This window comes from Rhineura floridana, chromosome 14 (genome assembly GCF_030035675.1).
Source record: "Rhineura floridana isolate rRhiFlo1 chromosome 14, rRhiFlo1.hap2, whole genome shotgun sequence".
In the NCBI taxonomy this organism is placed as follows: domain Eukaryota; kingdom Metazoa; phylum Chordata; class Lepidosauria; order Squamata; family Rhineuridae; genus Rhineura; species Rhineura floridana.
In genome coordinates, this window is record NC_084493.1 from 25,298,639 (window position 1) to 25,313,093 (window position 14,455).

The 14,455-nt window shown below is 44.4% G+C and overlaps 1 protein-coding gene across 3 annotated transcripts in view; it reads left to right on the forward strand.

Annotated features, from left to right (window-relative positions):
- The first annotated feature begins 2,310 nt into the window (after nucleotides 1-2,310).
- The window catches only part of SEMA7A (semaphorin 7A (John Milton Hagen blood group)), a 90,095-nt gene continuing 77,950 nt past the window's right edge, over nucleotides 2,311-14,455 (forward strand). For 2 of the 3 annotated variants that reach the window (XM_061595366.1, XM_061595367.1), the window contains exon 1: nucleotides 2,311-2,498. In XM_061595366.1, the coding sequence (XP_061451350.1) occupies nucleotides 2,384-2,498 (115 nt within the window). In that variant the 5' untranslated portion in view covers nucleotides 2,311-2,383. The remainder of the gene's footprint in view (nucleotides 2,499-14,455) is intronic. The other variant, XM_061595368.1, reaches the window with a different exon arrangement.

Sequence of the window (14,455 nt, forward strand, 5' to 3'; positions counted from 1 at the left end):
TTCAGATAACCCGGCCCCAAATTGTTTAGAACTTTTATCTGTTTGCAATAACACCTTAAACACGGCTCTGTAGCAAAATGCTTCCTCTCCTATGCCTAATGCCTGCAGTGGGGCCAGAGTTTGCATGTATGTGGATAAATTGTATATATTTTTAGTTTCTTTTTTGTTATTCCATAGATATTCCCCCTTCCTTCCAAGGAGCCCAAGGTGGCCTACAAACATGGCTCTCCCCCTCCTGATTGTATTCCCATAACAACCCTGTGAGGTAGGTTAGGCCGAAAGTCAGTGACTGGCCCAAGGTCATCCAGCAAGTTCCATGGCCGAGCAGGAATTTGAACCCGGTTCTCCCAAGGTCCCAGGCCGACAGCTCTAATCACTACAACACACTGGCTGTTTGGTGTGTGAGTCATGTGTGGCATCAGTCTGCCTGCATGTTTCTCTCTGTGTGAATGTGTATGAATGCATGTATGTTTATGTGCGGATAACTGTGTGTAGGTATGTCTATTGACCCCATCCATGTTCTGCATTGGACCCACACCCTCGGGCATATCACCCCGGAAAGTTTATGAAGAGGGCATGCAGCTTTTGGGCTGAAAAAAATCCCCCCCATGTTTATATTGTTAAATGTAAACAGTACTAAATAATGTGTATGTAAATATACTGCTTTCAAGTCGATCCCGACTTATGGCGACTCTATGAAGAGGGTTTTCATGGTAAGCGGTATTCAGAGGGGGTTCACCATTGCCTTCCTCTGAGGCTGAGAGGCAGTGACTGGCCCAAGGTCACCCAGTGAGCTTCATGGCTGTCTGGGTTATTCGAACCCTGGTTTCCCAGGTCATAGTCCATCACCTTAACCACTACACCACACTGGCTCCTAAATAATGTGTAATATATAAATGCAATGTAATGATATTTTATGAAGTTTGAACCAGTGGTTCCCAAACGTTTCTTCCTACAGACCACTTGAAAATGGCTGAGGGTCTCAGCAGCCCACTTTCTGATATTTCTGCCTGTTGCAGCAATTGTAATGCACTGTGTTTGATGCTGTATTATCTTTCGTTGTATGTTTATTGCTTCATTTACTTATTTTATATTGCATTTAATTGTATTACAATTTACATGCCACAGAATTCAAACTGTAATTCAATAAAGGACAATACAAGAACAATGCAAATACAATTTAAATCAACATTAATATTTAATGCAGTGGATGTTCCCTCTCCTATCTTCAATCACAAACCCACAGGCACTCCATGGACCATCTGAATGAAGCTCATGGATCTCTGGTAGCCTGCGGACCACACTCTGGGAACCCCTGCTTTAAACTCTCTCTCTCTCTGTGTACGCACACGGATGGATGGATGGATGGATGGATGGATGGATGGGGTTACAGGCAGATCCTGGATTTGAAGATATGATGATTAAAGTAGTATGTAGACCAGGGGTGGCGAACCTTTGGCACTCCAGATGTTGCTGAACCACAACTCCCATCATCCCTATCCACGGAACTTGCTTGCTGGGGATGATGGGAACTGTAGTTCAGCAACATCTGGAGTGCCAAAGGTTCGCCACCCCTGATGTAGACACTACAGGCAGCACAGTGAAGCAGTTAGAGCAACCTCTCCCAACCTGGTGCACTTTAGACGTTTTGGACTATACCTCCCATCAGCCCTAGCCAGCTGTGCTGGCTGGGACTGATGGGAGGTGTAGTCAAAAACTTCCAGGAGAGTATTCAATGCTAGTCCTACCCTACTCAGAGTAGACCCACTGAAGGTAATGGAGATGACAAACTTAAATTCATTCATTTCAAGTAGGTCTTAACTGAGTGCAATCCTTGCAGAGCAGCAGGCCGGGGAAGGTTACTTTAGAAATATCCACGTGAAGTGGCTTAGAGATGCTGTGAACCGCTGTTGTCAGCCGATTAGGTTATAATTATAAAGCCTCAAGTGTCAATCCTCACTCTCTCCAAAGTTCATTGGAATGGTGTGAGTGTGTGTGTGTGTGGGGGGGGGAGGGATCGGCATCTCTCAGACTAACCTACCTCACAGGATCGTTGTGAGGTTGAAAAGGGAGAACCATGCATCAACTCTGAGCTCCATAGAAGGACAGACTAATACGATTAATCATAAATTGATCCTCGGTATTACACCCTTCCAGGAACTTCAGCATCTGTAGTTCCACCTGCTAATTTACTTGACCTCCCCGCCCACTCGCGTCTTCAACTTTGCCTAGTCACGCCCACACACTTTATGGCCCGCCCTTCCTCTCTCCCTGGATTGGTCAGCTTCCAAATACCGATCATGTATTTATACTTGGGTCCGATGCTTTGGGCAAAGCTTAAGCCAAAAAAGGACTTTTTCGCGTTTGGAGAGGTAGGGGGAAAATGGGCTTTGAGACGCGCCGAGCCGCGTTTCTGATTGTCATGTGGACGAGTCAGCTGCTTCCCCCCTCCGCTTCCTGTCGGATGGCGAGTCCCAGGATTGTCACCTCTCCGCTAGGTAAGGACGCTCAGGAGCAGGGGTTTCGCACGTGAAAATGTGCCGGCTAGCTTGCCTTACGAAATTGACGTGTGAAATGTACAAGAGTCCTTCAGGGTGTGAGTCCACCTTCTGAGTCGCGTCGCTGGTGAGAGACCTTTTCCTCCGAGTGGAATAATAACGTGGTTTTGGAGCAGGCTCACTTTTGATGTGTAATTAAAAAAAAAGGAATTTTAGCAAGTGGTATTTAACGTTACCAAACGCGTTTCAACTTATCTTCATTCAGGGGTCAAAGCAGTTATAGGATTAAAGAAGAGCAGAAGATGTCCCGGCCACAGTTTTTAGAAGTGTGTGCCTATGCGCACTGGAAGCATTTGGCTAAAGTCGAGGGATGTCAGGCTTGGGATGTTTAAGCCACTCCAGCTGCCCACATAATCTGTGCCTTTAGCATAACACTCTAAAATGTTCTAACATTGCAATCCTATGTATGTATATTTGGACACAAACCTCACTGTGTTTAATGGCACTTGCACCCATTTAAACGGTGCTTAGTGAACTGAAATTCCTGTGGTCAGGTTACTGAGCTCCTTGGTGAATTTTTCACCATACATTTAATGCGTGTGGTTTCCCCAAAGAAGCCTGGGAATTGTAGTTTACCCCTCACAGAGCTGCAGTTCCCAGCACCCTTAACAAACTATAATTCTGTACACTTACTGGGAGTAAGCCCTCTTGGATTGAGCAGGACCTGCTTCTGAGGAGGCATGCATAGGATGGTGCTGAAAGAATGTATGTTGTAATGTATTGGGTACATTAGTGGAGCAAGCCTATGCATATTTACTTGGAAGTAAGTCTGCTGTGTCCAGTGGGGTTTACTCCCAAGTAAGTGTGCATAGGATTGTAGTTTAAATACCACTTAGATGATGAGGAGGAAGATAGCACAGTATTGTAAATGCACTTACCTGGGAGTGATCCCTGCTGAACATAGAGCAGCTTCCAACTGAGTAAATGCTGTTTGTAGTGTGGTGTGTGGTAGTTAGAGTATTGGTCAAGGACTAGGATCCCAAACTTTGGTCCGTGGACCACCAGTGGCCTGCAAGCTTCATCCAGGTGGTCCACAGCATGTCCACATTAAATATTTGCATTGATTTTTCAATTGTATTTTTATTGCTGCTTTTATTTCTTTTTGTATTTTATTGTATTACAATTTTGAAGGCAATAAAATACAACATAAGAAATTTTTAAAAAAGTAATAAAAAGGCAATTAAAAATCATACAGCCTCCAGCACACCACATTACAATTGCCAGAACAGGCAGGAAAATGATGAAGTGGTCTGCCAAGACCCTCAACCATTTTCATGTGGTCTGTGCTTGTGTGTGTGTGTGTGTTTGGGAACCCTTGGCCTAGGATTCAAGAGACCTGGGTTCAAATCTTTCTCTTCTGTGTGAAACTCATCAAATGACCTTGGGCCAGTTAACTATTCTTGCTGTTTTAAGCTTGCAGTAACCTGGGAAAAAATAGATAAGGCAGAACACATCCTTTGGGACTTGGGAGGGCAAACCTCTCTGTGTTGATGTGAGCTCTTTGATAGAAGGATGAGAGAAAAATGATGGGCTGTATCCAGTGCTAGCCCTACTCAGAGTAGACCCATTGAAATGAATAAACATGGCTAACTAAGGTCCACTGATTTCAACGGGTTCCCCTCTGAGTAAAGATTAGCTGGATGCAACCCAAATGAAACAAACCATGTGTCAGGTTGTGCTACAGGAGAAACTGAACAATGCGACAGACTCGCACATTTCATCCACACCATATGTTTAAATCAGTCTTAGTACCACTTTAACAGTCATGGTTTTCCCGAAAGAATCCTGGCAAGGATTGTAGTTTGTTAAGGGTCTCCTAACAACATTCAGCACCTGTAGCAAACTATAGTTTCCAGGATTCTTTGGGGGATGCAGTGACTCTTAAAGTGGTATGAGTGCTTTCATGCACGATGTGGATGTGACCAGAGTTTGTACCTTGTCCGTGCCAAGAACTTGCTTGGCAGCCTTAGGCAAACCTCTGTCTTGTCCTCGTCCGCGTCATCTGCAATAGTGAGAGAATGCTAGCCTAAATACAGATTGTGAAAGGATTTTTCTTTGTTATGTTTGTATCTCCTCTCCACCCCTTGCCCTGAGTTCCCGTAGAGATGTGAAGGCCTGGGGGGGGGGGAACCCAGAGGAATTGGAAAAAATGGCTTTATGTGCATTTTTCCTGTTTTTTCCTGATTTTTTTCTTGAAAAATTGAAAAAATGAGAAAAAAATGGATCCCCCACAAGCCCCCCCCCAGGGGGTTTCCAGGTCTTCACATCTCTAGTCCTGAAGAGCTAAGGGAGCACTGCATGCCATGCACTTTCTGCCTTTCCCTTCTCTATTCTCATCACAACCCTGTGAGGTAGGTTAGGCTAAGAGATGGTGACTGGGCCAACTTCATATCAAAGCAGGGATTCAAACTCCGATCTCCCCAGTCCAAAGCACCCCCCAAAGAATCTTGGGTTCTGTAGTTTAAATTTATTTGGAATTGTTGGTCTATGAGGCATAAACTACAGTTCTCTAGAATCTTGATGGGGGGACCATCAACCATTTTAGACTCCTATACCACACCGGTTCTTGCCTAATACTGTATTTGTGAAGTGCTTTGAACTCTTGCAACGACTACACTGGAAGTAGCCAACATGGTGCCCTCCAGATGTTCTTAGATTCGAGTGCCCATCAGCCCTGGTCAGCATGGCCAATGGTCAGGGGTGATGGGAGTTGTAGTCTAACAATGTTTGGAGAACACCATGTTGGTTATCCCTGCCCTACAAATTGACAAGTTTCCTGGAAAGATTTCTTTCAGGACTCTGCTTCTGTCACTCCCCTCCAAGTTATTAGAACTTCCACAGCTGCTGGTTAGTGGATCAGTGGAAACATATCTTTCCTCTGTCTGGTTGCTTAGGAGTGTGAAGCAGATGAGAACATTGCATCCCTCTTAGTGTTTGCATGTAGCTTATCTCCCCTTCTTGCGCTCCTTGTGTCTCTCTGCAGCAGTTCCCAAACGTCGTCCCCCATGGACCCCCTGAGGGTCTTTGCTGACCGCAATGATTTTCCTGCCTGTAATTGTAATGTCCCGTGTGAGAAGTTGTATGATTGTTTTTTTTGGGGGGGGGTATTTTTATTGCTTATATTGTAATTTATTGTACCTACATATTGAATTCCATAGAAATCAAATTGTCATACAATACAAACAGTATAAGAAATGAAAGAATCAGTACAAATGCATATTACCGCCATTGAAATAAAATATATTATCAGGATTAAAGTTCTTAATTTTAGCCTCCCAGTAACTAGCGGACCACCTGGATGAACCTCATGGGCAATTGGTGGTCCATGGGCCACAGTTTGGGATCCCCTGCTCTGCACTACCTATACATATTTTGCTACATACCAGTGTCTGGATTGTGAAGGTAGACCTGTTGGTGTGTGGATAGATGATCATCTGTGCCCTGTAGCAGGGAGATAATTAGGTGACTCTCTAAGTGTTTTGCCTTTTTTGACTGGCACATTGAGAAGGCATTAATGGGAGTTTTGAATAGGTGTGTTAAAGCAGCATTTGCCAACCTGGTGCCCTCCAGATGTTTTGGACTACATCAGCCCCTGCCAGCATGATGTTCTGATTCCAAACATCTGGAGGGCATCAGCTTGGCAAAGCCTGTGTTTTTACTGAACCTTAAAAAATAAAACAATTTTTGTTCTGATGATTTGTTTCTTCATCTTAGAATCTCATAGAACTCTTCCCTTCCTTTGAGCCCATCACCTGAAGTGTCTCTGTGTAATTCTTGAGGGACATGTCAAGATTGTCTTTCTGTCTGTATTTATATTGCAGCTACATGCTAGTGCCAGTGGAGCTCCATTTTTAAATTGTCCCCAGTGACTATAATTAGCTTTGGCAGTATATTTTTCCTTCAATTGCACTGTTTGATGGAGGGGTCTATGTGCGTCTTGAGATTATCTGCTTCTTCTATCTTTGCTAGGGTTTTGCAAAAATTAGTTTAGCAGATTGATTTTTTTTTAAGCAAAAAGTATTTGGCAGAGTTTTTATTAAGTTTCTCTCTCGCTCTTGCTCCTGAGAAAAGGGAAGTGGCCGACCCAGGGGCTGACACTGCTGTGTGGGCTGCACTGAAAAAGCATCTTTTGGTTTTCTCCTGAAACGGAATTTTTTCCATGCCTAGAAAGGTTTCCTGCTTTTGCTTACCTTTCTCTTTTTGTTTTAAATGGTCAACTTTTGAGTTTATAAGGAAGTGGAGGGAAAATGGGGCATGGTGGTGTAGCTGATGGGAAGATCAGGAGATTCCTTGGAATCGCCAAGAAACCTATTTTAGACTAATGGTTGGTTGGGAGGAACGAGTTGGCTCAAGCCCCTCCTCCATAGCCCAGGATATTCTGAGGATATAGATGAGGCCATTCCTGGAACGATCAGCTGGCATTCAGGATTATCCAGAGCACACCAGTTCTCTGCCTGGGGTGGTTGTGCCTCTGTGCTGAGTCAGTGTCTCCAATCTTCATGGTGCCTATGTATAGCCTGTGGTGGTCCCCACCCATCCAAACAGTGGATTTAGCCTACATGGATGGAGACAGCTGTGGTTGTAGCAGGTGGTCCTGTCTTGGCATGGAAAATGCCACCCCAGCACCAAATTCAGTGACATGTTTAACTTTTCCAGTTTGGCCATGATGGGTGAAACCAGGACACAAGGGAACGTCCTGTTCTGGATCCTGCCTTTCTGGAGGACCTGATCACCTCTTTTGAAATGTGGTGATGGAGTAGAGCTTTGCACATACCATGGGCTGCGAAAAAGACAAATAATTGGGTGTTAGAACAAATTAAACCAGAACTGTCACTAGAAGCTAAAATGATGAAACTGAGGTTATTACACTTTGGATACATCATGAGAATGAAGACATTATTCACTAGAAAAGACCATAATGCTGGGAAAAACAGAAGGGAGTAGAAAAAGAGGAAGGCCAAACAAGAGATGGATTGATTCCATAGAGGAAGCCACAGACCTGAACTTACAGGATATGAACAGGATGATTTACATCAAATGCTATTGGAGGTCACTGATTCATAGGGTTGCCATAAGTCATAATAGACTTGAAGGCACATAACAACAACAAATTCATTCATGGCACGTACAAGGAGAGTCTGTACCTCAGTGAGCAGAGCACATTCTTTGTATGCCAAAAGTCCCAGATTTGGTCCATGGTCCCTCCAGTTAAAAGAATCTGGCAGCAGCTGAAGAGGAAGCCTTGTCTCTGCCTGACACGGTGGAGAGCTGCTGCCTGTCAGAGTAGATAGTATTGGGCTGAATGGAAAAACAGTCTGACTTAATCTAAGACAGCTTCCTATGTACACCCCTCTTTGAAAACATGTCTTTCCACCTTCCACAGTTTTATGTTGTGCAGGCCTGAGAGCTGGATGTGGCCCTCCAGCTCTATCTATCTGGCCCTTGGGACTCTCTCCTGACCGCATCCCCTCCCCAGCTGTACCCTTCACTGGCCTTGCTTGAGTGTTTTTGACTGTCTGGAGTGCAGTCTTTGAAGTCTGACAATACTTCCAGCTTACCTGGAGGATAGAAAAGCATGTGTGAGGTTGTGTGGAAACTAACTAGCCTACTGTCCAAAGGTAAAATTTGCATTTGTTGCTTCTCCCAGTTTTGCCTCTGGCCTTTAGCAGCTTGCCTAGAAGGGAATGAGGCCTTTTGGGTGGGCAAATGTTCTCTTGCTTTAGCGTAATAACGATCAATAAATGGTGCTGCCCAAAATAAATGGCAACTGGAAAGAGCACAAAGAATTTAGACGTTTAAGTCCAAAGGAGAGGAAGGTTGAGAAGATGGGGTTGTATTCAACTATGTCCTACTCAGAGTAGACCCATTTAAATTAATGAAGCTAAGTTAGCCATGCCTATTAACTTCAATGGGTCTACTCCAAGTAAGACTAGCATTGAATACCTCACATGGTGAGGGGCTGGAGATGCAAGTCCTGCGAGGCCGTAACACAGGTCTATGGTGTGCCCGCACTTGAAAAACAGTGTGTGGTTCTGGTTGTCTCATCCCCAAAAGGATATTGTGGAGTTGGTAAAGGTTTGAATAAGGGCAAGCTAAATGATCAAGGGTGTGTGTCGTCTCATGTCATCACTAATGTCGCAAAATTTCTCCTCACTACAATGCAAATTAGGAAAAAATGTCTGCTCTTTAAAGAACTATTCATGGATTTTAGGAATTTTGGTAGTTTTGTCTTTTAAGTATTTTAATCCTTCCTGCTGTTTTTTTTAATGTGGTCTGTGACCGTAATAAAACGATGCATTCATTCATTCTAGGGGGTGGAGTGACTCCTCTATGAGGAAAGGTTGCAGCTTTTGGGGCTTTTTAGCTTAGAGAAAAGGCGAGGAAGAGGTGATGTGACAGTAGTGTATAACATTATGCATGGCACAGAGTCTCCCTCTCGCATAACACGAGATGAATGTTGGAAGATTCAGGACAGACAAAAGAAAGTACTTCTTCACAGTCCCCCACCGGCAGTGATGGTCATCAACACGGATGGCTTTAAAAGAGGATTAGACAAATTCATGGAGGACAAGGGGATCAGTGGCTACTAGCCATGATGGCTATACTCTGCCTCCATGCTTCTGAATACCAGATGCTGGAAACAGCAGGAGGGGAGAGTGCTCTTAGGAAAGGTTGAAAGAGCTTAGGTTTGTTTAGCCTGGAGAAGATACGGGTTAAGAGGAGAGGAGGCATGATAGCAATCTTCAGATATTTGAAGAGTAGTCACACAAACAATGGAGCAAGTTTGTTTTCTGTTGCTTCAGAGGGCAGGACCCACACCATTGGGTTCAAATTACAAGAAAAAGGATTTGGACTAAACATTAGTGCAAGCTGTTTGACAGTGGGTCAGACTGTCTCAGAAGGTGGTGGACTCTTCTCTACAGTTTTTAAAGCAGAGCCTGGATGGTTGCCTGTCGGGGATGTTGTAATAGTGGGTTTCCTAGCCAGTTGGACTAGATGGTCAGGGTTGCTTCCAACTCTAGATTCTAAACTCTTCATCTTTCTAAGCTATTAGCTTTGATCAAACATAGGCTGCATACACACCATACATTTAAAGCATATTCCCCTAAAAAATTATGGGAACTGTTGTTTACCCTCAACAGAGCTACAGTTCCCAGAACCCTTAAACTACAGTTCTCAGGATTTTTTGGAGGAAGCCTATCTGTTTTAAATGGCAACCTAAACAGTCTGCCCCTTCCTCATGCCGGTCCTGCAGTGGCCTCGGCTCAGCCTTAAGCATGCAGGTGGGCCAATGGTGGTGGAGGCGGCTGCGCCAGCTCGGTGAAGGAGGAGGCGGCGGCAACAGCAACAGCAGCAGGCCTGTTTCTTCAGGAGCCTTGCCTGCGTGTTCCTTCAGGACTAATCTAACTTTTGTCTTCCTGAGCCGCTTCAAGGAGCGAGTTAGCTACCGAGAAGGGCCTACCGTAGGCACCAAGCCTCCTTCCATCATGGGACTCAAGGCAGCATACATGAGGTTTCATTGCAGATATCCATCCAGGCCTGACATACCCAGGCCTGCTTAGTTCCAGCTAGGTAGTGGACTCATGGACTTATTTTTTAATTTATATTTATTTTATTTATTCAGTTTCTATACCGCCCACAGCCAACGGCTCTCTGGGCGGTGAACAACATGAATATAAAATACAATATGATAAAACCACATAATAACTACCACACACATAACAGAAATACTCAAAAACTAAAACATATTACACAATTAATTTAGTATACCAGAGTGTTATAAATATACTAAAATATATTAAAATGTATTAAAATGCCTGTGAAAAGAGGTAAGTTTTAACCTGGCGCCGAAAAGAAAGCAATGTTGGCGCCAGGCGCACCTCATCAGGGAGACTATTCCATAGTTCGGGGGCCACCACTGAGAAGGCCCTAGATCTTGTCATCATCCTCCGAGCCTCTCTATGAGTCGGTACCCGGAGGAGGGCCTTCGATGTTGCACGCAGTGTACGCGTAGATTCATATATGCTTTTAGACAGTACCTTGGCGCCAATTTTAGCACTGCAAGTGTTAAGTTGGAAATGTGGTGTTGGAGAAGAGCTTTGTGGATACCATGGACTGCAAAAAAGACAAATAATTGAGTGTTAGAACATATTAAAGCAGAACTATCACTAGAAGCTAAAATGATGAAACTGAGGTTATCATACTTTGGGCACATAATGAGAAGACATGATTCACTAGAAAATACCATAATGTTGGGAAAAACAGAAGGGAGTAGAAAAAGAGGAAGGGCAAACAAGAGATGGATTGATTCCATAAAGGAAGCCACAGAGCTGAACTTACAAGATCTGAACAAGGTGGTTCATGATGAGAGATGCTCTTGGAGGTCACTGATTCATAGGGTCGCCATAAGTTGTAGTCAACTTGGAGGCACATAACAACAACAATTGTATTGCTTTATTGTTTAATTGATGTATTCTTATATTGTATTTTATATTTTGATATTTGTGTCTTCTGTAAGCCGACTTGAGGGCCTTGGGCTGAAAGGCGGGGCATAAGTAAGTAATAATAATAATAATAATAAAAAAATGTGTGGTGTCTACACAACCATAGTTCGCTATTCTTAAGAGCTGTATTGGATGCAATCAAAGGCCATCGACTCCCAGATTGTGGTCCTCACTAGGGCCAACCGGATGCCTCTAGAAAGCCCACAGGCATGGGGCAACAGCCTCCTTAATCCTCCCCCAGCACCTGTTGTTTTGGTGGTATGCTGTCTCCAAGCATGGAGGTTTTTGGCAAATGGTGCAAAAGTGAAAATAAATCCTGCGGTTAATCTATAGCAGGGGTGAGGAACCTGTGGCCTTCTCAGCTGCTTTTGGACTCCCAAGTGCCATCAGCTCTCTAGCATGGACAACCATCAGAGTTGTAGTCCAGCAACTTCTTGAGGGAAGCCGGTCTCCCAGCCCTGCTCTGTAGAGAACAAATTGCATTGGAAATCCACACTTGCACGGAGAGGTGATGATCCCTAGTATCACTGCTCCAGAAAGATGAAGGGACTCTTGTGCCAACAAGATTTATACTCTGTAATGATATTGAAAAAACGAAACCGCAAAAGCTTAAGACAACAGCTTCTGTGATGCATTAAGCTTCAGGCCTTGAAAGGTGAGTTTAAAAAGTCGTATCTGATCAGACTGCAAGGTCCCCGAAGGAATTGCATTAGCTGGGAGAGCAGTGTCTGACTCATGTAGTGGGGATTAGGAAGTCTCTGGAGGATTAAGTTGTAAATTCCAAAGAGGTTTATGACTTGATACCCGACACTATGCCCTTCAATTGTTTGGCAGGCTTCAGTTCAGACTGCTACGATGTAATCTGAGGTTATGGCCACTCTACAGTGGTTGAAATGTGGCAAATGTCTATGCCTTGCTTCATCATGGGCCGAGTAGGAAGGAGTGGCCAATGTCATGTACAGGGACAGGAGCTTCCCTGGCACTGGTTGACTTGCCATGATTATGCAGTGGAATGGAAACAGTGGTGCATGTGACAAATGCAGGGCAGAATGGAAAAGGATGCCACCTTGCATCCTAAATCTGTACCCTGCAAGCCTTGAAAGACACACTGAGTTCAGAATCCTGTGAATCTTAAGGACTAGAAAATCTATCTTAAATAAATAAAAGTTGCAAAGACAAGGCTGAAAGTGCAAGTACTGCCTGGTGACATTTCCAACACAAATGAAGACCTTTGCTGGCAAAGGCAGACAGTGGGATTTGGAGTCCTGCATACTGTTGCTGTGACCCTTAATTCAACTAATTGCTTCATATCATTCTGCTTTCAGTAAGCCTTGTTGTCAGGAGAGTCCCAGAAAGGTGTGTGCATCCCTGGGCAGACGCAATCCTGGGCTGACTGCAGATCTCCCTTCCTTTTGGGATAGGGACTGATCTCATTATTGGCTTTCAATGCTCCTCCTGAGTGTGGGGCCAAGGGTTGCCTGTTGCTCGCTCACTCTGTTTGGCATTTTTTCCTATTCTGAGCAATGTCAAGCCAGCCAGCCAATCTGTTGTACAAAATGCATGATTGCACTTTAATCAATAGGGTTGTGAAAATGTCATCACATAGCGGAGGTGAGGGACCTGAGACACGGGGGCCATATGTGGCCCTTCAGGTCTCTCTCTGACCCTCAGGACTTTTCCCAGCCGCTCCTCTCAGGCCACGCACCACACCAGGCCTCACACCCTCCTTATTTTTGTCTTGCTTGAATGTGTCCTTGGACTTTGGCTAACAGTGTAGTCACAAATTCAGAACTGTAGGGCCCCCCATGACAGTCACACACCCTTTTCCACTTTCCCTCCTCTCCCTTGCTCTCCATGTCATCTCCAAGTCCACACCCCATACAACAGGCATCCCTAGGAGCCAATCAGCATGAAAGAGGCTGTGTTAGCTACTGAGAAGAGTCTTCTCAGTGGTTCACTCATCTTTCATTCTGACCCCAATCAGCATGAACGGACAAGGGCTCTTCTTGGTGACTAACTCACTCCCCTTTCATGATGGTTGGCTTGTACATCTGGGACCCTGCTTCCAAAAACTTAAGGGGTCTGTAGCCCCCAACCCCAGACAACTACACCCTTGCTGTCTAATGCCTTTTGATTGCCTGAGTGGAGGATATAAAGATGTGTGTAGAAACTAGGCTACTGCAGAAAAGTAAAATTGACACTTGTTGCTCCATCCACTTTTGCCTCTGGCCCCACCCACCAGTGGCATGTGGCCCCTGGAAGCTTGCACAGGAGGGAATGCAGTCCTCCAGCTGAAAAAGGTTCTCCTTCATCCTGTCGTAATACGATCAAGACAGTGTAGTAGTAATGAAACTTCTTTGTACCTTCTTTTAGGGAAGTATTGGACAAAAGAGAATTTTTATGCAAATTAATGGCAATTAATACTGTCTGTTTCAACATGACTTCCTCTCTTACTTCTGGCATGACCACACATTTAGCAATTCTGTACATAGAAGCAATCATGCTGCTGTAGCCCGAACGCCTGCATTTAGTGGGCCATTTAATGGTTCAACTATGATTTTCTTCCTTGGTGGTATATAAAAACCTGAGTTCAAAAGGAAGTCCCACTGAGTCCAGTGGGGCTTTCTCGCAAGTAAATGAACACAAAATTGCAGAGCCCTTTATCCCCTAGGCTGTGAACACGCTAACCATTTAAAGCACATGACTTCTCCCAAAGAATCCTGGTTTTGTTGAATCTTACAGTTTGTTGAAGCGCCGGGAATTGCAGCTCTGCGAGGGCTTCTTTCAGGAAAGTCTTAGACAACAGAGAATTTTTATGGAAATGAAAATGGCCTGGCAATTAATACTGTCTTTGTATGGTGTGTGCACACAGCCAAATCTCAGTGCTGCTGAGTGTCATAGATCACAAGGTAAAGCTCTCTGGCTGCCCATTCGATGACGATTTAAGGGCTCATTAAATCGTTCTGCTCAATTTTTCTGCTAGACATTCTCTCCCTTCCCTGCCTTTGTTAGAGAAAAATATGGGTATTAATATCTTTTCTATGTGTGTGAGAGCAGTTTAGGGGAATAATTTTCAGCTGGAAAATGTACTGAAGGGAATTCTATAGCAATTAGAAATCATTTGCAAAAGAATCATAGGAACCTAGGAAGCTCCTTACATGGAGTCAGACCCTTGGTCCATCTAGCCCAGTATTGTCTTCACTGACTGGCAGCAGCTCTGCAGGATTTCTTGACGGAGAGCATTTCCCAGCCTGACCTGGGGAGAAGTCAGGGATTGAACCTGCATGCAAGGCAGATGCTCTCCCACTGAGCTACAGCCCTTCACAGAACTACTCAAACCATGTGTTTTGTTTGGAAGTAGAAATTTATTTGTAAACTCTTGTATCGGGAAAC